The sequence below is a fragment of the Malus sylvestris genome, chromosome 15, assembly GCF_916048215.2.
Source record: "Malus sylvestris chromosome 15, drMalSylv7.2, whole genome shotgun sequence".
NCBI lineage: Eukaryota > Viridiplantae > Streptophyta > Magnoliopsida > Rosales > Rosaceae > Malus > Malus sylvestris.
The window spans coordinates 11,084,426-11,109,199 of NC_062274.1; the positions used below are offsets into that span (position 1 = coordinate 11,084,426).

General features: G+C 37.9%; 5 protein-coding genes across 5 annotated transcripts; 2 read left to right on the top strand and 3 right to left on the bottom strand.

Annotated features, from left to right (window-relative positions):
- Positions 1 to 270: 270 nt before the first annotated feature.
- LOC126605208 (uncharacterized) lies at positions 271 to 3,406 on the bottom strand. The gene is made up of 7 exons (XM_050272580.1): positions 3,039 to 3,406; positions 2,632 to 2,673; positions 2,026 to 2,108; positions 1,830 to 1,932; positions 1,510 to 1,723; positions 854 to 948; positions 271 to 776 (listed from the first exon to the last, which is right to left on the bottom strand). Exons 1-7 carry the CDS (start codon positions 3,178 to 3,180, stop codon positions 523 to 525), a joined length of 933 nt encoding a protein of 310 aa, XP_050128537.1. The 5' UTR covers positions 3,181 to 3,406; the 3' UTR covers positions 271 to 522.
- A 730-nt stretch (positions 3,407 to 4,136) lies between these two features.
- LOC126605197 (leucine aminopeptidase 1-like) lies at positions 4,137 to 8,151 on the bottom strand. Its single transcript, XM_050272564.1, has 10 exons — positions 7,887 to 8,151; positions 7,030 to 7,438; positions 6,735 to 6,929; positions 6,297 to 6,522; positions 5,900 to 6,026; positions 5,663 to 5,758; positions 5,395 to 5,472; positions 5,127 to 5,187; positions 4,827 to 5,014; positions 4,137 to 4,582 (listed from the first exon to the last, which is right to left on the bottom strand). Exons 1-10 carry the CDS (start codon positions 8,097 to 8,099, stop codon positions 4,454 to 4,456), a joined length of 1,722 nt encoding a protein of 573 aa, XP_050128521.1. The 5' UTR covers positions 8,100 to 8,151; the 3' UTR covers positions 4,137 to 4,453.
- An 813-nt stretch (positions 8,152 to 8,964) lies between these two features.
- Positions 8,965 to 11,019, top strand: LOC126605213 (uncharacterized). Its single transcript, XM_050272583.1, has 5 exons — positions 8,965 to 9,198; positions 9,296 to 9,356; positions 9,602 to 9,706; positions 9,959 to 10,289; positions 10,793 to 11,019. The coding sequence occupies exons 1-5, from the start codon at positions 9,058 to 9,060 to the stop codon at positions 10,812 to 10,814; spliced, it is 660 nt and encodes a 219-aa protein (XP_050128540.1). The 5' UTR covers positions 8,965 to 9,057; the 3' UTR covers positions 10,815 to 11,019.
- Positions 11,020 to 13,400: 2,381 nt separating this feature from the next.
- On the top strand, positions 13,401 to 17,663 carry LOC126605205 (uncharacterized). The gene is made up of 5 exons (XM_050272576.1): positions 13,401 to 14,724; positions 15,664 to 15,721; positions 15,826 to 15,909; positions 16,051 to 16,192; positions 17,020 to 17,663. Exons 1-5 carry the CDS (start codon positions 14,241 to 14,243, stop codon positions 17,386 to 17,388), a joined length of 1,137 nt encoding a protein of 378 aa, XP_050128533.1. The 5' UTR covers positions 13,401 to 14,240; the 3' UTR covers positions 17,389 to 17,663.
- Positions 17,664 to 18,790: 1,127 nt separating this feature from the next.
- On the bottom strand, positions 18,791 to 22,590 carry LOC126605198 (probable WRKY transcription factor 32). Its single transcript, XM_050272565.1, has 5 exons — positions 22,163 to 22,590; positions 22,008 to 22,057; positions 20,228 to 20,862; positions 19,952 to 20,110; positions 18,791 to 19,436 (listed from the first exon to the last, which is right to left on the bottom strand). Exons 1-5 carry the CDS (start codon positions 22,398 to 22,400, stop codon positions 19,079 to 19,081), a joined length of 1,440 nt encoding a protein of 479 aa, XP_050128522.1. The 5' UTR covers positions 22,401 to 22,590; the 3' UTR covers positions 18,791 to 19,078.
- Positions 22,591 to 24,774: the final 2,184 nt, after the last annotated feature.

The following is a 24,774-nucleotide window of genomic DNA, read 5'->3' on the forward strand; positions in this document are numbered from 1 at the left end:
GCCTTGATTTTAAATGGATTTTAACGGTTACCTTTCATCTCAACCCATTAACTTATGTACCCTAAAAAATGCGTTAACTATTATTTTAAGAGAAATAAAATAAGGAAAATGGGATCCGGCCGTCCGCCGCGTTGCTCACTTGAACCGCCCCAGAACTTGCCCTGCAGCAGGCTAAACTTGTTTGCCCCTAAGTGGGGAATTTTCTCACCGACCAAACAATTCAGCCAACGTGATTCCAGTAAACTGGCACCATACTTTGTCATGGTAGAGTGAGGCAGACAAATCAAATTCCATTCAATTAAACTTGAGGGTAAAGCAACAGTACAAAACGTCAAACATATGAAATAAAATTGTTGCTACCTCTTTCGATGCACCTTGGAGTAAATTGAACAACTCGGTATGGCAATCAAAAGTTGAAAAAATTGTACATAAAATGACTATCTAAATCCCATCAACTATGAACTAGACCTTCGGTGCTCGGAGGAGAAAAATGGGGAGGTGGCGGTTTTGAAAACATGCACATCAATTCCCCTCGGGAGCAGGTGGGTCAATCATTCTCACCGTGCGAGGAAGCAGAAACTCGGCAAATATGGGATAGTGCGAGGATGGGTAATATCCATCAATGTTATCACTCACCACTTCACATAAAACAGGACTAAGAGACCTACCTCTAAAAAGAATCCAATCTACATGAAGATCCTGTGTTTGGCGATCCCAGCAAAGGCAGAGCGCTCTGAAAACCAACTTGAGGAATTCAAGAGCTCCTTGTTTGTCACCTGAAAGTGTCACGTACTGTAAAAATTAGTTCATGCTCAACGAGCAGCACTAAAAGTAGAAGTGGGATAGCATGTACCTTTAAATCCATGAAAAGTGCGAATAAGAGAGACATTTTTCCTCACACGGGCATTAGGCCATGCATCCCTCATATCCCCCACTGCACCGTGCTCTCTGCAGCCAAGCCAAGAGAAAAGATTTACTAAACAGAACAAGCTGTTAGAGAAAATCCACCACCCATCTGGTGAGCTTCCTACTAGAGAGAGACTAGCATATAAATTCGTCTCGCACTATATCTACGGGAGGATGATTTCAACACTGCCAATTTTAAGTTGAAATCTTATCCACCAAACAAAAAACCGGTGGATAAAGGAAAAAGGTATCTAGTGGGTTTGCAACAGGGGAAGGGGATCAAAAAGCGGACAATAGGGAAGGAGGTGTCCAAGATTTCTGCACCGATGAAGCAGTACGATAGCTAGAGGCACAAATGGAGGATGCTCCTTACAAAAATCTGGCAGCTCGCAAAAGCATCACAGTATCCTAACTATTCCATAATTCCTAATCAAAATATTTACTCCACTCTTCAGTTTCTAAGCGTATGGACTACAATTAAATGGAAACTTGTAATACAACAACAACAACAACAAAGCCTTTTCCCACTAAATGGAAACTTGTAATAAATATGGAAAATTTGGAACATATAAAAACAGTTGAAGTTCCACATGTTAACCAAACCTTGATCTCCCCAAAAGAAACCGGCCGGTAGTTGATTCCTTTTGTGTGTTGAAACCTCCACAATATACAACTGGCAAGCCAGGTGGCAAGGATGCTATGTGCTGCCATGTGAGCAAAGCACTTCGTCGACGGGCACGAGGACTGAACTCATCCATGTTTGTATTTACTATCTGGAATGAAAATCCAGGTGGCTCAGCTCCTTTCAGTTGAAATGTGTGGACATCATGTCAAGATAACAAAAGATACGGCACTCTTTCATAGACATGTTAAAGCAGTTGCTGAACATTATCTAAGTTTGAGAAAGTAAAATGGTAAGGATATCACCCATGTTGCAATACATGGAACTTCAGAACCCCATGACATGCTTCCAGGGACAGAAGGTGACTCTGACAACCAAAACGTTCCACCTTCAAGCAGCTCCACCTTCATTTTATGAAAAAAATGGCATAAAGGTCAAAGTTTGCAAATTTCTGACAAACGACAATGTTAGCTTTGACAAAAAGAAGCGAATGCTACCTTCTCCTTGTCATAGAAGATGGTGCAATGTTCATCAGAAGTGTCTTCAGGCCCTTTTCTTGATATTCCAAATTGATCATAACCTAACGAATAAGATAAAAAACAGTCAAATCATAATTGGAAAATCCAGGCTCAGGATAAATTTGATGAGAGAAAGGAGAATGCATCAACATAAGATCATTGCATTCTATAATGAACATCGATGCCAGCAAATCGTTCTTCAAGAGTATCTCAATATAGAAACAAAAAGTGAGGTGTATCTTTCAGTTTATACATGGTAAGTCATAAGTAAACAAAATCAATTGAGGCGGGAAGAGCCAGACACCGTAATTGCATCATGCGTATGAACATAATAATGCCTCTTGTCAAACTGTCTAGAAAGAGAACATTGTCTATGTGAAACAGCATGAAGCTTTACCAACTTGATTGGAATCCTTTTCTTTATTAAGCAAAGAGAAACATGACCTATACGAGCCGTTCTTCATAAGAAACAAACAATCGAAACATGTACTCAAGAAAGCGAGCAATGCGCCTTTCCTCAACCATGTGACAAAATACCGATGCTAATAAGAATCGAAAATTTTAACTTTTTGGACAGAAAGTTACCTGGCAAGCACTGCTGAAGATAATCCAACTGTGATTTAACTCCTGAAGCAGAAAATGAACATAAAAGAATGAAATTTCAGAAACAAGGAAAAACACCAACTATTAACATATCAATTTAAGTACACAATCAATCATTTCGAACATAAAAATGTAAACCCAGCACACCAATTATACTGCCCTATTCAATCAACCTTCACCCCAGAGAACTCACTCACCGCAAACCCAGATCACCCCCAACACATTTCAACACTGAAACCAAAGCTAAATCCCAAAGTAACAAAAACCCAGCTCCAAAATTTAAACTAAAACATACCCAGATGAACATTTCAATCAAATCACAACCACAAAACGAGCAGGATCCATGAGAAAATCGCTGAAAATGAATGCAAAGCAGAGAAAAATATTACCTTGCTGGGTACACAGAATGATAGGAGAATAACTAGTAATGACGCTTATGCACAAATCCCTTCTCTTATCCCACGAGTAGGGACTGTCCTCCGTCTGATCTTCGTGAAGATTGAAGGTCATCACTGTCAAAGAAACACTCATTTTTTTTGGTTCTTCAGGTGCAAACCTCTGCCTGCTCTTTTATTTGTTACATGATCAGTATATATGTTGCGTATCTCAACTGCTCCACGAAGAAGAAAAGTAGTAGGTGAGATCGCTTTGCTTATTCCATTCTTGTACGCTCTGGGGAGCAGATTCTAAGGGATGACGAAGCTTCGATATTAAAATACAAAACACAAGAGGAGAGAGAGAGAGAGAGAGAGAGAGAGAGAGAGAAGAGTCAATTATGTCGGAAGCGAGAGAGGATTGTCAGTTGTGTTAAAGTGGGTTTTGACAGGTGGCAACAAGTTTTTTTTTTTTTGGTTATATAATGGAAAAACTAAGTAAGATTGTTGTTGTAATGTTTTCATTTAGTGTTGGAGTTGTCATATTCAAACAACCAAATTATCGGAATCATGCAATTTTATTGAAATTTCTCTTTCGCATATTCACAATATTAACCTCATTTGTTAAAAGTTAAAAAATTTCTTTTTAATTAGGGCAGATTTGAACTTTTAAATGTAATACATATTGGATCCAAAAAATAAATGTAATATAGATTAAGCAAGTTGACCAAAATAGTGTACCCTAACTCAACCGGCTCAATTTCGATTCTCCTTCCACTTAAAGTATACTTCAGAGTTCAGATGGAACCCGAAACCAATGAGCTCTCCAAAGATCTCGTGTTAAGTAGAGATAGGAATAAACATATAAGGCTTACCTGGACGATGTGAGATGTTACACTTGCAACTATGTCAATACTCTATTACTACAAACCTTCAAAGTGAATAAATAATTTTTAACCGCTTGAACTACACGCTTGTTTAAATTATAGTTGGACGTGAGAAATTTGGGTCAGGAGAAATGAAAATCCACGACACTTATACGCAGGATTAGTAGGCTAGGATCCTAGTGGAGAGCTCCTTTTTTTCATTTTTCGTCTTATATGGGCACCGAAAGAAAACTACGACTTATTACTCATCAAGCTTTCCCTTTTTATGTTTAACTTTTGGTGTTCTAACGACAAGATAAAAAGGCAAATCATACAAAAGGAGAAATTAAACCGACCCTTACAGGAAAGATATGAAGGATTTCGCAGTAAAAACTTGAACAAGACTATGTCCATAGGTCCATTAACCCTTTCCATTTCTTTTCCTGCACGTTTTATTCATCAACTGAAGTCCGACTCGTGGCGCCAAAGAACCCCATCAAGATGGATTTGTACCCAGGCTGGTGATGCTGATGTAATGCTTCTCCAGCCGGACGCTTCGGCTACTTAAGAAGAGTTGTTCTGAACCCACTCCACCAGAGTGGAAACACCGAACCCTGTAGCAGTGCGTTTCTTGTCACTCCAAACAGGCCCGGCCATGTCAATATGCAGCCACTGAACTTTTTCATCAACGAACTGCAAAAGCGTAGTTGTAAACATTGTCATTAGTAAGTGAGGCAACCAGGCAAAATAACGCAGGCTTTGTCATCGATGGGAAAAACAAAGGTGAAGACAGTCCTAGATCGTCATAGTGTAGTTTCTTGGGCTTTAGCCCTCTACTTAACCAGAAAAGGAGAAGGTGAAAAGCATGTCAAGTTATTTCCGGTGATCAAACAAGAAGCACAAAAGACGCTGAGAATAAAACTATGCAATCATATACCTGCTTCAAGAAGAGAGCGGCAGTTATTGAACCACCTTGACGAGCACCAGTGTTGAGCATATCAGCTATTCCGGATTTCATTGACTCCCAATAACTCTCCTCCATTGGCAACCTCCAAAATTTCTCCCCACTGATTTCTGAAGCTGCAAACACCTCCTTCGCCAGGTCATCACTTGGTGTGAAGACACCTGAAAAGTTTTAACATCGCATAAATATAATGATATAGCAGCTTTCAGAACTCCTATCCCAGCAGAAACAAAAAATTTGCATTACTCAGCATTTAAAAGAATATGTTTATACCTGCTATTGAGGGTCCAAGAGCAACTATGCAAGCACCGGTTAAGGTTGCCAGGTCAACAATCTGCATAATATGATAGTGTTAGCACTAGCAGTGCAAGAAATAGGTATATACCAAACATTAAGAAAGTATAAATAAAATAAACTTTTCAAAACTTGCACAGTTCTAAAACTCAATTCTGATGAAAGAAAGACCAGTTACTAGTTACACAATTAGCACCGACATTACAGATGCAAAATGCATGGATATAATGCAGCACCACATTAATACCTTATCAACACCTTGGTTACAAGCATATACCAATGCATCGGCCAGAGTAAGTCTACCTTCAGCATCAGTGTTATTGACCTGCAGCGGAGATTGAAGCAGATAGAACTTTAGTTCATAAAAACATGGATGCCCAGATTCGCATACATTGAGTCAATTAGACCTCATCAGTTAGAAAACTTTTGCTCAAACCAAAGATAATGCGGAAAATATTTCTTCACGTTATGTTAAGCACATATTAATAATTAGTCAGAAACAAAAGAAAACATACCTCAATTGTCTTTCCATTTGATGCTGTCACAATGTCTCCAGGCCTCATACCTGTTCCACTTATCATATTCTCGCAAGCTGCAACAATGAAATGAACCTGCACAAACCAAACCCGTTATTGATCCCTCTGTACTGGTGTACAATCACTAAAAACTGAAATCTGAGGATTAAAAGGTCACAAATAAATCAACCATGCATCTTTCCCAAGGATAGAAACATGGAAAAGACAAGGGCTCACCTCTACACCAGCTGGTTTGATTTGAGCAATGGCTTTTGCTGCACCTAATACGGCTGCTGAACCTCCCATATCAAATTTCATTTGTTCAATTGAACAGCCAGGCCCTGTCTTGATGTTGTAGCCACCGCTGATAACATAAAAAGTTGAAGGCAAACAACAAATAGTGTCAGCACATTGATAAAGAGAGAAAATGGTGTACACAATATGAGAGGAAACAAACGACTGGCTTAACACTTATTACTATATGGACTTCATACCACCATGAAACTCAGTACCTAACTTTTCCACAGACACATTGTAACATCAGAAAATGTACAGGCGGTTAAACCAAACTGCTCTATATTTGCAAGAGTTAAAAGAACTAGGGGCAAAAGGATTCAAAATAATTGCCCATCACCTGTCAAAGGTAAGACCTTTACCAACCAACCCTAATTTGACCTTAGCAGGTCCGCCAGGGGGTTTGTAAATCAAGTGAATAAAATGCGGGGGATTTGTTGAGGCTGCGGCAACAGCCAAATAAGAACCCATTTTCAACTCTTTGCATTGCTCTTCATTTAATATGTTTGCAGATAGAACATCACTGTATGTGGAGGCAATCTTTGAGGCCTCTTCAGCTAGTTTCCCTGAGATAATAAACATTGCATACAGTCAATAACAAAAAATATCTCGATGAAAGTGGACTGATGGAACAAAATTTGGAAGCTACAAGTACAGGTGAGCAAAATGGAATCAGTTAAGAGAATCAGATTTTCACTGTTTAACAAACTAAATGAAGAAAGTGCCCGACACATAACATCAACATTAAAGGAACCACAAGAAATTAGCTCATACGAACCCGGTGTAAGAACATTGGCAGGTGAATTTACTAGCTCTTTCCCAAAAATTATTCCAGAAGTAACATCTTCAGTATACTTGAGCTTCTTCTCTACTTCAGCTCCAGTTCCAAGACCAAGAATGTCCACAGATTTCAAAGCTGATTTCTTTGACTCTGATTTGTACCTGCCATCTTCATATATCCCCAACACAGTTCCTGCAGCAAGTCAAACCATTCCAACATGCTTACTACAATTATTACCATATCCAAACACACATACCAATATAGAATTTTCAAAAATACTGGGTCAAAGTACCAGATGCTATTGCAGAAGCTGTATTAGATTTCGCAGAAAGCCCCTCTGAAGAGGCAAGCACAATAGCAATGTCACTTGCTTGAGTAGCCTTTGCTGCTGCTGCTGCAGCCTCACCAAGACCTCGGAAAGCTGCTGTAGATGAAGCAGATTGTCCAAGCCCAAATAAGCCAACCCTCTTTGAACCAAGACCCGGAAGCCTAACAACGGTTGACTGGCCAGACTTTCCGGTGAAGTCTTCCTCGGAAGAGACTTCAGCCAAGAGACCACCCAAATGGGAATCTAGCTTCTTCAAAACTGAATTCTGAAACTTGGAGTTCTCATCTTTCGCCAAGTCTTTCTCTGTGACGCCCACTGCAAGTAAGTCTCCTTTCCATTCCGCTACATCGATCTCTTTTGCGGCAAACGAGATCTTCCAGAAATTGACACAAACACACAAGTGACATTTCAGTTCAACAATTCAAGTTCTTGCACAACTGAATCCAATATTTTGACAAACGAAAAAATCCAATATAATCAATCAAATTGAACAGGATATATATACATAAATAATCAAAATAAAAACCCCATTAACAAAAATCAATCACTTATTGGTTTTATCTCATAAAGTCAATCAAACAATGAAAAAATACAATCACTCCACACACAAAGATCGAATCTTTACAGATATAAATCCATCAAATTACATCATAAAACTAACAAATACAACAATCAACACCTCTAAGCAATCACAAACCCACACACCGCAAATCATTTTTCACAAAACCAACCCCAGACAACAATCAAAATTAAAAACTTCCATTGGCGAATATATATACATATACATATCCTGGATTCTGAAACCGATGAGAAAAATATACCTTTGGGGCGTCGATGCCAGAAGGGTAAGTGAGGCCGAGATTGGCCTGAGCGAGAGTGTGAGCCATGAGCTTCCCTCTGCGAGAGCACAGGGGTGACACTGCAAAAGAAAGTCGGAGACTGGGAGCAGACCGTAATTTCGTCAAAAAGCAGGAAGAGTAGGAAGGAGAAGTAACAGCAATGAAGGTATACGCAAAGGACGCTACGGACACCATTTTTCCAGTGGTGCCGAGTCCTCTCTACTTATACTGAGCCTGCCTCTAGATGATAATACTCAGGTTTGCCTTTTCAAATTTCTTATTATTTTTTAGGGTTTTTCCATTTTTCTTATTTATTTTATGTTTTGGGCTCAGATTTGACACCAATATCCGGCATCAGCCCAGCCTAGACCAGCCCTTGGAGATTCTGGAAATGGTTGGGCCTGGTTCCAGGCCCAGTCATTCTTTAAAAATCATGAGTCGGACCGTCTGATTTTATTCTATGTCTGATCAGAAACTAGACCAGTTATAAGAATTTGATCCTAAACTCAATATTTATTAAAGTTGAACTTAAATCATTTCACTAAACACATCTATTAAAATCCCTTTACAAATTTGGACCTTGAAAAATAATTCTAATCATGTGATAAAATAATAACCAAATCACTTGAAAACCCATATCAAAAACAAACAATCAATACTTTGATTACATATAACTATCGATATCCTTGTTAGCAGAAACCTAGGCATAAAGTATAAATGACGACGTGACCAACATTTATTAGATGATCAGATAAGATACGTGGTCAGACCGCTTGATCCAAAGGTTTCATCTTCTAATTCTAAATGGGAATGATGCACATGTCATGCACGTGAATCCTTAATTTGATTTACCAAAAATACCCTTGACTCCTATTACCATCGTCTTGGCTTATTATTATAGCAAAACTAATAAAAATGATTTGAAAATTTTAAGTTTTAACAATAAAGACAAAATAAAAAATATGATAAATAGTATATAATTAATTTTTTAATATAAAAATATAATTTTTCATTAAAATAAATAATATCATTATATCAAAAACTTTTTGTTGAAGTTATCAATTATTTTACGCTCTCCGGCTCTCTCTCAGAGACTCACAGTCTCAACTCAAAGTACAGGAAAGAAAAGAAAAACAAGCGGAAGAGAAAAAAAATGGTGGGAACGAGTGTGAAGGCGGAGACGATGGGTTTGATGGAGAAGAGGACCGCCCTGGAGGCGGAGATGAACGCCATCATCGAACGTCTTACTCAGCCCGGCGGCCCTGGAATCTCCGGCAACCTCCTTGACTCCGAGGTCAACTTTTTTTTCTTTTCTTTTTCTAATTAATTTTTTAAATTAACAAGATTTGGGATTTAGGGTTTTTGGTGTTGCGTCCTCTTCTAATGTGTAGGGTTTTCCTCGCGAAGACATTGACATCCCAGCTGTGCGAGCAGAACGGCGTCGTCTTGCTGGTAATATTACTTGAGTATTTTATCAGTGTATTTGCTCAAATTGCATTTATTAAACTAATTATTCGCAATAAATTATAGTTTTTTCGCTGCTAATTTCGTTTTTGAGCTTTGTTTATTCCTTCTAATGGCGGTTCTGATGTTGGTATTTGTTAGTACTTGTCTAGTTCATAGTGTACTTGCAGAAGCTGTTGTAGTTTACTTGAATTTTCATGCTCATATGGTTATTTCTTTGCTTGTAATTTCAGAATTGCGTAATGATCACAAAGAGATTACCGAGAAACTGAACCGAAATATTGAAGTTCTGCATTCGGCAAGGCCTGCTCCTAAACAATCATCACTCAATGATTCAGGTAGGTGGTTGGAACCCGGAATGCATATTATCGGACTTAAAGATTTATTGCGAGATTTTGGTAGGATAGATTAAATTGTCTAAGGTTTCATGTTGTGCGGGATTTGAAATGTATTGTGTGCTTGTGTATTGTGAAAGGTCTGAGATTCATTGGCCTTCAGTGATAGGAGCTAAATATTTCTTTTACTGTGTATCTATCAAGTTATGTGATATTTGCATTTTTGTCTAATTTTTCTGTGATGATGGATGTCAGATGGCCAAAGCGCATCAGCTGTCAACGTGGTTGCATCTGCATCCTCAACCAATGTTCATACTGCCATGGATGTGGATATGATTGTGAGCGTACCTTTTGCGTTGGTGGATGAGATAGCTGATGCATCACCAGCAGCAGAGGATGGTTTACAGCTTGGAGATCAGATTGTTAAATTTGGTAATGTGGAAAATGGCGATAATTTGTTGCAGAAACTTGCTTCTGAGGCTCAAGCTAGTCAGGGCCGTGGGATACCTATAATACTTGTAAGGCAAGGTGCTCAAGTCAGCTTAACCGTGACACCTAGAACATGGCAAGGCAGGGGTCTACTTGGGTAAGTGTCGTCTCATTTCACTTCTTTTTTCGTTTGTTAAACCTATTCATGATTTGATCACTTGTTATAACTTCTTTGTTAGGAAGGGCATTGGTTAACATTTCGCAATAGTGCTTTTGAGGGTCTTAAAATTTCTCTGAAGAATATATAATTGACAGCTTTTTCAGTAAATTTCCATTGTTCATCAAGTAATATTGAATTACTATTAATCTTTCTTCCGAGTCTAACATCCAATCTAAGAACGATATCATATAAAACCTTTGGTCAGGAAATTGTGATATTGTCAACTAAATTTGGATGGTGAGATTATGAACCCTTCGGTCACAAATTGCCTACGATTATTAGGTAGGGCAGGTGCTATTTGGAATGTTGCGCCCAACCTAAAGCCTTCTTTGCTAAACAAAACAACACATCCTTAACCCACCTGGTTCGTTTTTCATTTTTTGTAAGCAATGTGTAGTATTTTGTTTCACTTACAGTTGTTGGTTTGTCGGTACTTGCAGCTGCCATTTCCAGATCTTGTGAGCGGTTTGTTTTCCGGTTCTTCACAAGCCAGAGGAACCATAGCACCCTTCAGTTCAGGCTGGTTTCCATTCTGGTTTCCTCCTTTTTAAGATGTATACATTGGTGAGATCGCGACATTATTTGCTTTATTTTAGTGAATCGTGGATGAGAAACTTATGGGATTTCTAATTCGATCTTGTAGACTATCTGAGATGTTGTTTCTCTATTTCTTCTTCCGTGTTGTTTCTCTTTTTCGGAATTAGTAAATCGGATCAAGGGTTCACACGAGCATGTCTCTGTCTCGGGGACATTTGAACTCAATGACTTCTTATTCAAAAAGAAACAGAATTACAAAAGAGGATTTCTTAGCAACCCCAACTTCCTACAATCAAACGAAAGTTTCAGAGAAACTGTAACGGGAAAATTAACAAATTCACCATATTTGCTTCTTCATAAATGGGGTTAGGAATCTCTCGTACTCTCGCATTGCTCGCGTTGGAGAGAGACTTGCATGCGCCCAGCCCGGGATGCCACGGGAGAGGTTGGGAACCCAAACCCATATTTATGGAGATGAGGTTGGGTCTTCTGGAGATTTGAACTGGTTCCTTTTAATTATAATATGCATCGTTTTCTTCTAGTCTTTCCGCAGCTTGATTGCAGCTGCAGCAACCTCACTTGGGGGCCATGTTGCGTTGACAAATGAGAGGTTTTTCGGGGTGTCACTTATCAAACCAATTAAGTTATGTATTTAGGATGGAAGCAAGTAAACTAACTTCACGGGTAAGGATTGTACGTGCTATGACTTTTCCTTACTCGATATTCGTTACACCATCATGTGTTATTATTGTACCTTGATGACAGATATATAACCTTATCATTTGTACCTTGAGAAATGGTGTGAAAATGTGAAGCCCTTTTTGAATTCTATGAAGCTAGAAGAAACTTATTAAGGTTGTACCGAGGTACGATCACCTAATTTGCACCAATGTATTGAAAAATCAGATATACTGCGACAAAACGCCACCTTTTACATTGAAACCATATGCATTTAGCTAGGGTCATGCCCATAAGCTAAGGCTATCGGAGGCAGATTGTCTACCCTCCTGTTATCGTGCCCTTTCTATTCCCTCCTATTTATGCGGTCATGGTTAAGTTACGTTAATATTTTATATTCATATTGTTTTTTGTCTTATTACCTCTATTATAAAATAAATATAAAATGTTGACGTAACTTAACCGTTACCATATAAATAAAAGATAATAGGAATGACACGATAACAGGGCAGACAATCTGCCTCCAAGGCTATCAGAGTCTGTTGTGGTCCATTGATCAGGCAAGACAGTTGAAGCCTCAGTCTGTCTACTACTTGCTTGCAGCTTTAGCCCATCTTCACGTTTTTTTTTAAGGGTAGATAAGGCAATATATTTTATGTTTGTAGTTTAGTCACATTAAATAAAGCAGATGAACAAATTTTATATGCTCGAATTTAAATCTCTCTTCTCGTAATTTGTTAATTTAATGTAAAATATTGTTTATTTAAAAGCAAAAAAAAAATCGACCTTTTGTATGGTATTTTGTAGACTTTATTTAAGTGTTTTCATTGAGCTAAAAAGTCAATGATTGCTTCTACCTGCTAAAGAGAATAAGAATAAACCTAAAAGAATAGCTTTCCATTAAAATAGTAGAAATTATTGAATTTTATATTTAGTGATAGCTTTGAGGGTGAAGTGTGCTATTTAAATAATTGGGTATTTGAGTTTTTTTTTTTTTTTTTCAATATAACAAATAGTTTAGTTCCAACTTTTTGACTGGAGTGCATTTTTGCTTATCATCGTCAAGTATGGTATTGATCATCATTTTACTTATTGTTGTTGAATGAGTTTAAATTTTGGGATTTGTGTTTATGCATAAATCTCAAAATTTAAACTTATACAACGATGATAAATAGAGTGATGAGCAAATAAAAAAGCGAATAAACTATGACCACTTCATCATCTACTTGTCTTGGTTCATTTTATCTAATCACTTAATAACATATTTAGTTACAAACTCGCACTACAAAACTTAACTCAAATGATAAATAGTTCAAACTTCAATAAACAAATCTAGTTACATGTTTCACGTTAACTTTCATAAAAACAAAAAATGATTTTCTAGCACTTATTTTTCAATTATGCAAATACTTTTATCCTCCTCCATTGCGAATTGCGATTCTCTTTGAATCTTTATGTCCAGCGTTTAAAGACTAAGAGATTCGAACTGTTAAAGAGAGATACAAATTCGGGTTTTTTGTTTGTATAAGGTAGATTAGTGGAATGAGTTGATGAAGCCCGCATGATTTAAAATAAGTAATACAGATCTCTTAATCTTTGAACTCTGACATAAAGGATATCAACTCTTCCTTTGAACTCATATTTTTTTTTTCACCTATGGTTTTTTTCTTTATTTATTCGACACAAAGATCAGATTATAAAAAATAAAAAATAAAAAAATAAAAAAAGAATGGTAATTTGAGCGATCAATTTTACATGGCAACAACCGGTAAAATGCAACCTCAAACCGGCTCGTTAGGTCAAACAAAACACGACAATCCTTCACTCTCTCTCTGTCTTTTGTTCTCATTCTCTCTCTCTCTCTCTCTCTCTCTCTGTGTGTACAAATTCAGGGAGAGGAAAATTTCAATTTCTGCAGATCGAAACCAGTTTTTCTCCTCACTCCTCACAAAACCCACTTTCCCGCATTTTCCCGGAAACTTTCTTTATTCCCGGAAAGTGAAGAAAGCATGGGAATTGCAAAGGGACCATGTCTTTTGTGTCTGCTTTACTCTCTCCAGGTGTTGCAGTGACCAAACGACACCGGTTTCGTTTTAAAAACTTATGCTTTACTGTCTGATTTCTCTCAGATAGTTCATTTTTCACAGAAGTACAGAGTGGGAATCTCTGGGTTTCGAGGCTATTTGGAAGCTCATATATAAGGCCGTAGCTTTGGCACCATAAGGTGAACCTATTTTTCTTTCTATTGTTTTCTGTGAAATTGTAAGTGGGTTTTGAATTTCTTAGGTATTTTGGGCATATTGGAATCTGGGTTTTTGAAAAAATGGGGGTTTTAGTTGGTTTCTGTGAGTGGGGTTTGAGATATTTGATTGGTGAAATTTTGATGATTTGAATGTGGATGGACCCAAAGGGTTGGTAGGAGTGTAACTTTGAAGAGCAAAGTTAATGAATGTAGCTAGTGCAAGTGTCAAATCTATATGCTGTCATGGTTTTTCTGGTGATCTGAGCTTTTGAAAGTGAGAGAAACTGGGTTTCAGTGAATTTCCAAGATGGGTTTTCGATGATTTGAGCCGGCTCGGGCAAATTCATAGTCTGCTTCATTCCGTAGTTTTATTGGTGTAGTAAAGCTGAGATCTTTGGAAAATTTGGTGTTCAACCAAAGGAGTGACATCGATGTCAGGAGCTCCAAGAGTAAGGTCTATCAATGTGGCTGATTCAGAGTCAAGGCCAGTGCTTGGACCTGCTGGGAACAAGGCAGGGACGTTCAGTGCGCGAAAACCGGCTTCAAAACCACTGAGAAAGGCTGAGAAATTCGGCGAGGAGGTTTCATCAGCTGAAGAGAAGAAAACCCGTCAATCTCCAATGCTTACTACCTCTCCTCAACCGCATTCACCCAAGGTTCATTCAGTGCTTCGTCGGCACGAGCAGCTATTGCACTCTAATTTTTCGCTGAATGCTTCTTGTTCATCGGATGCCTCTACGGATTCGTTTCAAAGTAGAGCATCTACGGGTAGGCTGATTCGGTCAAATAGTGTAGGGAGTAGGAGGAAGCAGTATGTTTCAAAGCCAAGAAGTGTGGTTTCTGATGGTGGATTGGACTCTCCTCCTGATGGTTCACAGTCTAAGAAGAGATGCGCTTGGGTGACGCCAAATGCTGGTCCGTTTTCATTTCTTTGATTCTAGTCAAACTGTTTGCGTTGGTGAATTGGTTATGGTTTTCTAGTTAGTAATGTAAACCTTCTCTTCATATATACTTATCTGGTAAAGCATACCATTAGGATTTCTAGAGTATATGTCACATGATGTACTGCTTTGTATCATCTCGGGCTTGCCTATGGAAAATTTGTGTGGAATTTACTGACCGAAATGCTAATTTGGGGCACGTTTTAGACTGGCAGTAGGACTGTCATGATGTAGTTCATAATTCAGCAAAGTGTAGTCTATTTATTCCTTACACCCCATTTCCACTCTGATTTAAGATTAAACTTGGTGATGTAGATACGAGTTAGCATTAGTTCAAAACCAAAATGACTAGGATGTAGTTCGTACTCCAACAAGATAAAAGCAGTTTGTACCTTAGAATGAAGAGCTTCAAGTTAAGGGAACATAAGGTTCGTTAATAGGCAATTTTAAATAAATTTGGTTGATCTAAGTAATTATGTTTAAGGCTTAATTGGATTACTCTCCTCAAAGCTTTTGTATGAGATATCAACTGAGTATAACTAAACTGTTGTTTTGATGTCCAAGCCAAAAAAATTGTAGTCACTCGGTGGCTATTATTTTGATTTTGTGTCATTGTTATGAATAATTCGCGTTGCACATTATTAGTGCATGAATGATAGAAAACAGATATATAACTGCAGAAGTAAACAATTTGCGATAGTTGTGCATTTCTGTTTATTGTGCCCTTTGTCCAGTGACTCCAACCAAAGAGGAGGGGTAAGATAAGCCATGCTAAGTTTTGTAGAAGTGGAATTACATTTATGTTAGCTTAGAGACTCATTATGTATGGTTGAATCAAATAGGATTTTCTACATGGCTTGGTATTCTTCTTTAGGATATTTATATTCTGATAGAGCCTGGTGTGTTGAAGCAGATCCATGTTATGCTGCTTTTCATGATGAAGAATGGGGGTTTCCAGTACACGATGACAAGTAAGTCATAGCAACACTATCTGCATATATGTTGACAGTGACGACTATTACTTCATAAAAATGTACTTCACCGTCATTTCCTTAATCTTCTTGACCACATGCAGGAAACTGTTTGAGCTTCTGGTCCTATCGGGTGCTTTGGCTGAGCTTTCATGGCCTGCCATTTTAAGCAAAAAGCACATCTTTAGGTACTGTCCCTGTGAAAGTTATCTTTTCTATTTACCGACTTACCCTGAATTATATTCTGTACAAAATGTTGGGGCCTTTTCAGTGATGGTCCCTTCCTTGTTGAATGGCCTTTAATAATTGACACACTTCTTTTTTTGCAGGGAAGTTTTTGCAGATTTTGATCCCATTGCCGTCTCAAAATTGAATGAGAAGAAGCTTATATCACCAGGAAGTGCTGCAAGTTCCCTATTGTCTGAACTGAAATTGCGTGCTATCATTGAGAATGCACGTCAAACAACCAAGGTACATGTTCATTTCCTTCTATCATTGTATGAGATTGAATTGCAACGGATGCACGCTTGTTCCAGCTTAGTAAATCACTCTGACTCGTGTGGGGAAAGTATTAGGAATCTCACCTGTATGCTTATCCATCGCAAAATTACCTTGTCAATGATACCCAAACTTAAGCAAAGTAAACGTGGCAAGTAGTATATTTGTACTGGTTGTATTATTTATGCATCACTCTCTGTGAGTAATTGTTTGGGCTGACGCTCACACCATCATGATCCACTCATGTTTGAACATGTGGATCTATTTTTTAATGCTATCAACCATATTGCTATAACACGTGGATTAGTAACACCAAGAGTTTGTGTTAGCATCACACTCAAAAAAAAATTTCTCTCTACAAGCCAAATAGCCTCATTCGCTGAGTTTTTCCCGGTATAGGCCCGGGGACCCACATGTTTTCTGTTGTTTGTGCAAGCAATTAAATGGCATATAATGAGTGTTTAGTGATTATTTGATCAGGTAGGTTAGGTGAAAAAAGTAGTTGAATTGTGGTCCTGAACACCTCTGTTATTTGTATCACACATATAGGACAAGTTGTAGTTCTATCATCCTTTGAAGGAGCCTTACCTTCCATCATACCTCAACAATTGCTCATCCAACCTAATCATTCCCCATCTTCAGCATGCCAGCTTGCTTCATTACTTAGTCCTGAATTCACTTATTTAACTCCGACAAGTTTCCAACCGTCCGAAACCCTTTTTACTGTAGCCATGATTGCACATTTCTTTCTTTAATCTCTATCATTGCAACTAACTTTTTGCAGGTTTTGCTGATGCCAGGTCATAGAGGAGTTTGGGTCATTCGACAAGTACATCTGGAGCTTTGTGAATAACAAGCCCATCGTGAGCCGATTCAGGTATCCTCGGCAGGTTCCGGTTAAAACTCCAAAAGCAGACGTCATAAGCAAAGACCTTGTGAGAAGAGGGTTCCGGAGTGTCGGGCCCACTGTCGTTTACTCTTTCATGCAGGTCGCCGGAATCACAAATGACCATCTCTTTAGTTGCTTCAGATTCCAGGAATGTGTAAACGCTGCGGAAGGGAACGGAGAGAACGGCATCAAGGACGAGGCTGGAAAGAAAACGGAGAACGGGATAGAATCAGAGTTATCCGTCGCCATAGACAAGCTGAGTTTCTCGTCGGACTTGTGAAAGGCCATGCCTTTGATCAGCTCAGCAGGGTTCAATCATCAGTCAAGCCGCATCGACCGATTCGGAGCTACTCTTTGTATTGAGTAGTAGTGAAGAGGGTTTTGTGTGTAATTAATGAAATTCTGAAGCAAAATATGGATTTTGGCAATGTAGATTACTGAAGTGGATTAAAATTAAACTGGTGATTGTGCTGTTGCTTGTGGGAGCCTTCCAAAACCAGCATACAACTTTTTGTACAGTTAAAGATATTGGTTATTAGAATCTCTTTAAAACCAGATTTGGGTATTAATTAATTAAAAACAAGGATAAAATAAACTTAATTAAATGCTGTACAATGCTTCACAATCTGAATTATACTTTCAAAATTTCTACTATGCTCCGAGATATCTTATTCACTGAAGTTTTGGTGTTAGATCATGGTCTGTGAACTTCAACCAAGGATTTAGCAACCGTAAAAATACCGGTACATAAGATACATAGTGGCATACTACAAAATTCCTCGAGGATTTAGTTTTGAACTTAAAGTCGTGGTTGACAGCTGGTAGTGGTGACAAATTGACAATGAAGGATCTGTAGCACAGTGCATCACTGTCTCCAATAGGACGGCCTGACGGGGGAACTCCCAATTGATAGACAAGTTTGCCGCGTCCAACCAACATCACCTAAAATGTGGGGCACCACTCTTTTTATCTCAAGTAAAGTAGGGGTGTCAATAGGTCTTGTTCGGTTCTACTTTATATATATATATATATATATATGTCGTGTATGTATCAACTTAAAAATTACTTGAGTAGGGGTGTCAATAGGTCTTGTTCGGTTCTACTTATATATATATATATATATATCGTGTATGTGTCAACTTACAAATTTAATTAACGTGCAAAATAATATAGTAGCTTACACATTGACGGCAGACTGATCCCTCTCCTCATACAGCTCCACCATATGAGGAGGCATGATACTTTTAATCTCCAGGTCAAACAGTTCGCCAAAACAAAACTGGTGCCTCCAAATAATGTATGCGTATGAGTTCGAATTTGAATTAAAATTTCAAACCCTTGCTCACTTTTCACTAAAGCAAGTACTAAAATTTGTCTGAGTCGTGGATGCAGACCGTTTAGGAAACGCGTCTGCCTCCTGCCTCTGGTTTCATTTTTATTCTATGAATTCCACCAAAAAGGGCAAATTGAGATAACGACTGGTGGATGATGAAAAAATGAAAAAGAATGAATGGCATCCGAGGGCAACCCGCATCCCAACTTTTTACCTCAAGGACTTGACCAAGTCAAGTATTTAGTAGGGATGGCTGGTCAGGCCACTCTCACAAGAGTGAGACGGGTATAACCATCGAGTTGATCAAGCTGTCATACCCAAGTTTTTCTCGCTTGATACCATACACATGTGCTCGGAATTGAATTTATAAACGAATGACCCCAATTTCTATATTGTTTCACTGCCATCAGCCTATTTAAAACAAGATGCAAGGGTGTACAATACCAAATCTACACATCTATGCACTATTAAACTACATCTGAAAGGTGAAAAACACCACCAAGAAAAAAGGGGAAAAAAAACAAACCTGCCAATCTGATAACTCATAATGCTATATAAATACACTGCAGCTTTTATAAGAGAGAGAGAAGCCCGTCGATGATGTTCTTTATTAGTCCTTGGGCCAGCAAAGAAGCTTTCAGCAAGGCTTTATTTCAAATCCAATGCTCAGAAGTGTTCGAGCCGATTCCATTGCCTTCTCACCTCCGAGGTCCAAGGCCTCACCCGTCAATTCTCCTCCTGTGTCCACCGACCACTGCGTTGAAGAAATTTGGTTTGGGACTGTATCGGTCTTCTTGATATGCAAACTGTTCATGGAAGCAGGAGCGGCAGCAGCAACAAGAGGAGCGCTCGGAGGGCCATGTCGCTTCTTTGGGACAGGCATGTCATGGTCATGTACCCCCTTGTATGTTATAATTACAGCACTTGTGTTATCTACGGCTGTTTCAATGTGTTTCCGAACTGGACACCCAGCAGAAGTACATCTGTAGTAGTTCCTAAAAAAAAATACAATAATGGATCAAAATCAAAGTAAGAATACATGTAGTATTTAATTATAAAGCTCCGAATGCCAGCTCTGAATAAATTCCGTTCACTATTTTTTTACTTGTACATCTAAAGTGGCAGATCTCCTTTATAACAAAAGCTTCATTTGATTAGAGATGCCACAAAATGCGTTAAAGCATTCTTTGATGAATATCATTTATGCTCTGCTTGCTTCTTAGAAATGCAAATAAACAAAAAATGGAACCAACTAAGATTGCTTAAGAGTCAATCACTAATTTGATCATTGCATTTTCGAGTTATTCGGATTGTATCTTTCGCAAATTAACTGCGCTGTGAAGTTTTAAAGTAAACACCTTGCACAAAGGAAAGACGAAGTCTATGTAAAAATGACGCATACTGAACATCATTTAACCACATATAACAACGAATTTAAACCCCAGATGCTGATTAATTAGGCTAATATCAAACTACCAAGGAAGAAAAAGTGAAGGAAATAGGAATGCACCTGGGATGAGGGTTTCCTTTCACCATCTTCTGTCCATATTTGCGCCATCTGTATCCATCACCTGATATTCCAACATCCCCAGCCGCATGCACAACAAATTTAGGTTTCTTGCCAGGTTTTGAGAGAGAAGCAGAATATTCTGATTTGCTTTTCTTCATTCTGTTTATCAATGAGGCAAGCATTAGAACCAAGTAACATACTCCTTTCAACTAGTACAAAATACCGGGGGGGGGGGGGGGGGGTGTGAAAGAAAACAAAATCTACAGGTAAACTTGCCTTCGTTTTGGTTCTGGCTCATCACCATCACCATTCTCCTCCTTGATTTTTACATCGCCATTATCATCAGAGTCACTTGCGCTCTGCCGTTTTCTTTCAGGAACTGAGGGTGTTTCTTGAATAGGTTCTTTTGAAGATGTGGACACCTCTGAATCATTAACCGTTCGGTAGGAATGTTCTGCAGGAGCAACACTATATCTTACACACTCAGCAGATAGTGCAAGCTTACTTTCCTTTATGCAGATACTTTTCCGAGGGGGATCATGAGTATGTTGGCTTTTGTAAACAATATCTGTTACATGGCCTGAGTGATCACAGCATTCTATTTTCTTGGCATAACACTCAGAATATGTGCACCTATAATAGCTTCGAGAACCTTGAGGGCTCTTTACTTGCTTCTGACCGTATTTCCGCCAGTTGTAACCATCTGAAGCAGATGTCTTTCCATGAGGAACTCTTCGTTCTATTAGAATTGGGCTTGGAGCAGATGAAATGGATTGAGTGACAGAAGTTGGAGATAGTTCTGAAAACGGAGTTGGATAAACAGTCAACTGAGACTGACTTTGCTTCTGAATCTGAACATCTTGGTTTGTTACACTTGCCAAAATTTCCTGGTGGCTCAGCCCAAGTTGCTCCTGAGAAATAACAACGAAAATGATTATACAACCAAAATGTAGGGAACCAGAGGTTTGACTTTTAATAACAAAGGGTGTACTATTCTGGAGTTGCATCAAATTCAAACGATGTTATACAAGATGCATCTAAACCCATGCCTCAAGTTAGACTGTTAGAGGTCTGAATGAGATGATGTACGGTCAATAAAGTTTCAATGCTCCTCCCACCTAAGAATATATAAGAAGACAGTTTATAAAAGCCCTAAGATAGTGGAGGTTCTTTCACATGAGCTGAAGAATACATACACTAAATGCTTGGTTACTGATTTATCAAAGATTTTCTTTATCTTCAGACACTTGTTAGTATAAATTGATTAACACGTACTTTGGGTACACACCATGCGTATAGGTCACATCTCCATTGTTCTGTCATTAAAGATTATTACTCCTAACATCAAAGTACGAACAAGAGGAAATCAAATACAGTGAAGCAACTAATATTCCATCTCGAGTCAACTGAATTTGCCTTCTAGTGGATCTATCATAAAATATAAATAATTTTCTCTTCGGATCTTATCTGATCCCTGAGTGGCCAAATTTCCTACTTTTGAACGTTTGCTTTTGAGTTCAATACATCCTGCCCATTCCCGGTATGATGTGGGGTACCTGTGGTTTTGTATTAAGGTGAAACTTGTTCTTTTGAGCCATTAATAGGTGATCCTAGCCTACTAACTTTCAGTAATGCAAATTTTTGCTTCTAATTGTCTCTTCGATGATTCTCTTCCAATTACTCAAACATCGCTTCGCCTCTCCAAAAAGCAAGCAGATTACAAAGCTTTCCCTACTTGGTACCTAATAAGAGCGCTTAACACTTGCAAATCAACATTAACTACAAGGCCGTAATCACAAGGATTTCAGATTCATGATTCCAACCCGCAAACAAGAACTTCAACAAACTTGTTTGCCCTTATCCCATAGGAAACGCATTCATAGCTTTCAATATCCAACCGAGAAAAAAAAAGTAATCTCATTTCAAGCCATAATCTTCTCTAGTATCCTAATCCTAACCCTCAAAACAATCAGTAACATCACACAATTAAAAATGCTTAAGACTCACTTAGCCAACGATCAAAAGCTCAGAAATTTCAAATGATTGAACTTCTAACCTGCAATTCAGCTCCATCAATCGACTGTGACACGGACTCAAGCTGCAAACCTGCATGATCAACCACACACGATCACCCCCCTTCACCATAATCCCACCCAAAAAAACAAAAAAAAAACAAAAAAGGCACCGTTTTCCGAAAACACAAAGCTTTACCTGCAAACTGATCCTTCTCTGAAAATTCCTGCGTCGAAGGCTCCATTAGGGTTTTTAATTGTGTTTGCCTCAACTCGGATACAGAACTCTTTAACTCGCCGGGTTGAAATTCACCGAGTCGTTGTTTTCGTTCTTCGTCATCGTCTTCGTCTCCGCTGCCGCCTTCTTCTTGTTCTCCTTTCCTTGGGTGTAGTTTCTCCGTTGGGAGAGCATCGGAGCTCTCGTGGTGCTCCGCCATGGCCGATTTGTCACTCTCAGAGAGTAAAGTTTGTCGACACTGTTGGCGCTGTGCGTTTCGTAGTGTCCGAAATCGAGCCGAAATTTAGACCGAAATCGTGAAATGTTTCGGGTTCCGTGTACCGGTTTGATTAGGGAGGGAGAGAGAAAGGCGGAGAGAGGGTTACTCTAAAGAGGGGGGATATATGTATGTCTTTGACTGGAATTGACTCAGGTGGTTTTAATGACGGTGTAACTGAAGCCGTTAATATCTCCGTTATATGAGATGCAGGGATCGCCGTGGGTTCTGCTGACTTGACGGTTTCTTGTAGACTGCCGTTTGGAGTCGGACGCAGCGACCCATTTCTGTAATTGTCTTATTCTCTGTATTATTGTATTAATCAGATTAATTAGTTTATTGCATTAGAGTTAGTACTGTTGTGAGTCGTGAAGGATTGATTGATCACACTTTTTGCATTAAATCTTAAAAGGATTCGGTTCTCACTTTTATTAAAACAATAGTTGCCAGTTAGAATAGTACCAATGAAATTCTTCTATGTTTCAGTGCATGACGTTTATTAGATTAAATAAAAGTATGTATGGACGGTTAAGGATCCAACAGTTAAAGATTTAATGGCCACAAATGTCGTTGTGTAGGAAGAAAGTTGAAGTTTCACCATAGGAAATTTTAACGAAAAGCTCCCGCTACTGTTCACTTTAACGAAAAATCACATTTTTACATTAAAAAGTCAATCATTGTACTATTCACTTTACCGTTTATTTTGTCTTTATCGTTAAAACTCAAAGTTTTCAAGCTCTTTTCATTAGTTTTCTTTAATTATAAGGAGTGATCCAACTTACTTATAAGTCCAGGCAATGATCAGAATTGAATATTTTCTCGGTTTCCGAGAAGTGTCTTAATGGGTCCATCACTTTTCAAAACCTAACACGTAAATAATATAACGGGGTAACGTGGAGCACGTGTGACCTTTTAACTTCACACGTGGCACAACTTGCTCTGATACTTTGAATAAAGTTGAGGTTCCACTATACAACAAATTGTCAATATTGGGAGTAACCCAACTTATTTATAAGTCTAGGTAAGGTCCCTCCTCCTATCAATGTGAGAATCATTCTCAACAATATATTATACACAATGCAGTCTCTGAAATCTCAAGATTGTTAAGTATATGCTATAATGAATAGCTTACACTCTGTTTAGATAAAGAAATTTAATATTACTAGGAAATTTTAAAATGATGGAATTTTATTTTTTAGAATTTGTGAATTTTTTTATTTGGTTAACCTAAAAGGACAATGAAATTTTAATACAAAGTTTATTATTTCTAACTCTCATTCATAGAAATTTAGAAATAATACATATTCACATGGAATTTAAACTTTGGAAATTAGAGGTTCCAAATTCTAAGTTTTTTTTCCACACAAAAATTCTAAATTTATATGATTATAAATCCAAATAAGAAAACTGATGCATGTCAATTTATTTACACATGAAGAATTTACATGCAATAAGAATATACTAAACCAATCCTGGCATGTTATATGGAAAAATTAAGTACATGATGGTTAGTGTTTAAAATAGCAGTATAGGCGGAATATCGATATGAAAATTTATGGAAATATCAATATGGATATCGGCTACCTTTGATGAAAATTTGGAATAGGATGGTATATCAACTTATTAAAATTTAGTTGAAATTAGGAAGAAAATTTCTCAAAAAAATTCAAAAGTTCGACATTTGATATGGTTTATGACAAAATTTATGTAGTGAGAATTAAATATTGTCGAATATTCATTGATTGTCCTTCCCCTTTTTTCCATATCAATCTTTAATTTTTCAGATATTTCAAAGAAAATATCGCCAACATAAATATTTTAACGTTAATAATGATACATAAAATATTTGGAATACCGATTTAGCATATTGCTCGCATATAAGTTTCTCTTCGTCAACAAAGAATGGACGTTTCGATATTTTGCAACCATATATATTCTTTTGAAAAGCTATGTAATATGTCCTAGCTAGGAACAAAAAATGTATAGGTTTATAGTGCCTTACTTTTAGGATAATGATATGAGTTGTACTATCCATACACCTCTTTTTACTTTTCACACATCCTCTGTAAATTTCTGTCACTTGATATTCTTCAATTCATCCGATCAAACGGTTAAATTTTTTAATCACATCTCTAATGATATAAAAAGGACGGTTGGTAAAGTGTTATCTCCCCCCTAATTCGTCTCTAATAAAAAAAAAATTTAATAACGAATCCGAATATTGATGAATTTGTAAGAACATTGAAGCTAGTTAAAAAAATTGTCAGCAAATCAATATCAAGTTATCGAATCCGAATGTGTATATTCTGAATTAAAA

Coding starts and splice junctions, on each gene's coding strand:
- LOC126605208 (XM_050272580.1), bottom strand. CDS start 3,180: ATGAGTGTTTCTTTGACAGTGATGACCTTCAATCTTCACGAAGATCAG. Junction 1,933..2,025: donor TCTTCTATGACAAGGAGAAG/GTAGCATTCGCT, acceptor CATAAAATGAAG/GTGGAGCTGCTTGAAGGTGG. Junction 949..1,509: donor TTTCTTTTGGGGAGATCAAG/GTTTGGTTAACA, acceptor GCTTGGCTGCAG/AGAGCACGGTGCAGTGGGGG.
- LOC126605197 (XM_050272564.1), bottom strand. CDS start 8,099: ATGGTGTCCGTAGCGTCCTTTGCGTATACCTTCATTGCTGTTACTTCT. Junction 7,439..7,886: donor CTGGCATCGACGCCCCAAAG/GTATATTTTTCT, acceptor AATTTCTGGAAG/ATCTCGTTTGCCGCAAAAGA. Junction 6,523..6,734: donor TGCCAATGTTCTTACACCGG/GTTCGTATGAGC, acceptor TTATTATCTCAG/GGAAACTAGCTGAAGAGGCC.
- LOC126605213 (XM_050272583.1), top strand. CDS start 9,058: ATGGTGGGAACGAGTGTGAAGGCGGAGACGATGGGTTTGATGGAGAAG. Junction 9,199..9,295: donor GCAACCTCCTTGACTCCGAG/GTCAACTTTTTT, acceptor TCTAATGTGTAG/GGTTTTCCTCGCGAAGACAT. Junction 9,707..9,958: donor ATCATCACTCAATGATTCAG/GTAGGTGGTTGG, acceptor GATGGATGTCAG/ATGGCCAAAGCGCATCAGCT.
- LOC126605205 (XM_050272576.1), top strand. CDS start 14,241: ATGTCAGGAGCTCCAAGAGTAAGGTCTATCAATGTGGCTGATTCAGAG. Junction 15,722..15,825: donor TTTCCAGTACACGATGACAA/GTAAGTCATAGC, acceptor GACCACATGCAG/GAAACTGTTTGAGCTTCTGG. Junction 15,910..16,050: donor AGCAAAAAGCACATCTTTAG/GTACTGTCCCTG, acceptor CTTTTTTTGCAG/GGAAGTTTTTGCAGATTTTG.
- LOC126605198 (XM_050272565.1), bottom strand. CDS start 22,400: ATGGCGGAGCACCACGAGAGCTCCGATGCTCTCCCAACGGAGAAACTA. Junction 20,863..22,007: donor TTGATGGAGCTGAATTGCAG/GTTAGAAGTTCA, acceptor GTTATTTCTCAG/GAGCAACTTGGGCTGAGCCA. Junction 19,437..19,951: donor AAAGGAAACCCTCATCCCAG/GTGCATTCCTAT, acceptor ATTTTTTTTTAG/GAACTACTACAGATGTACTT.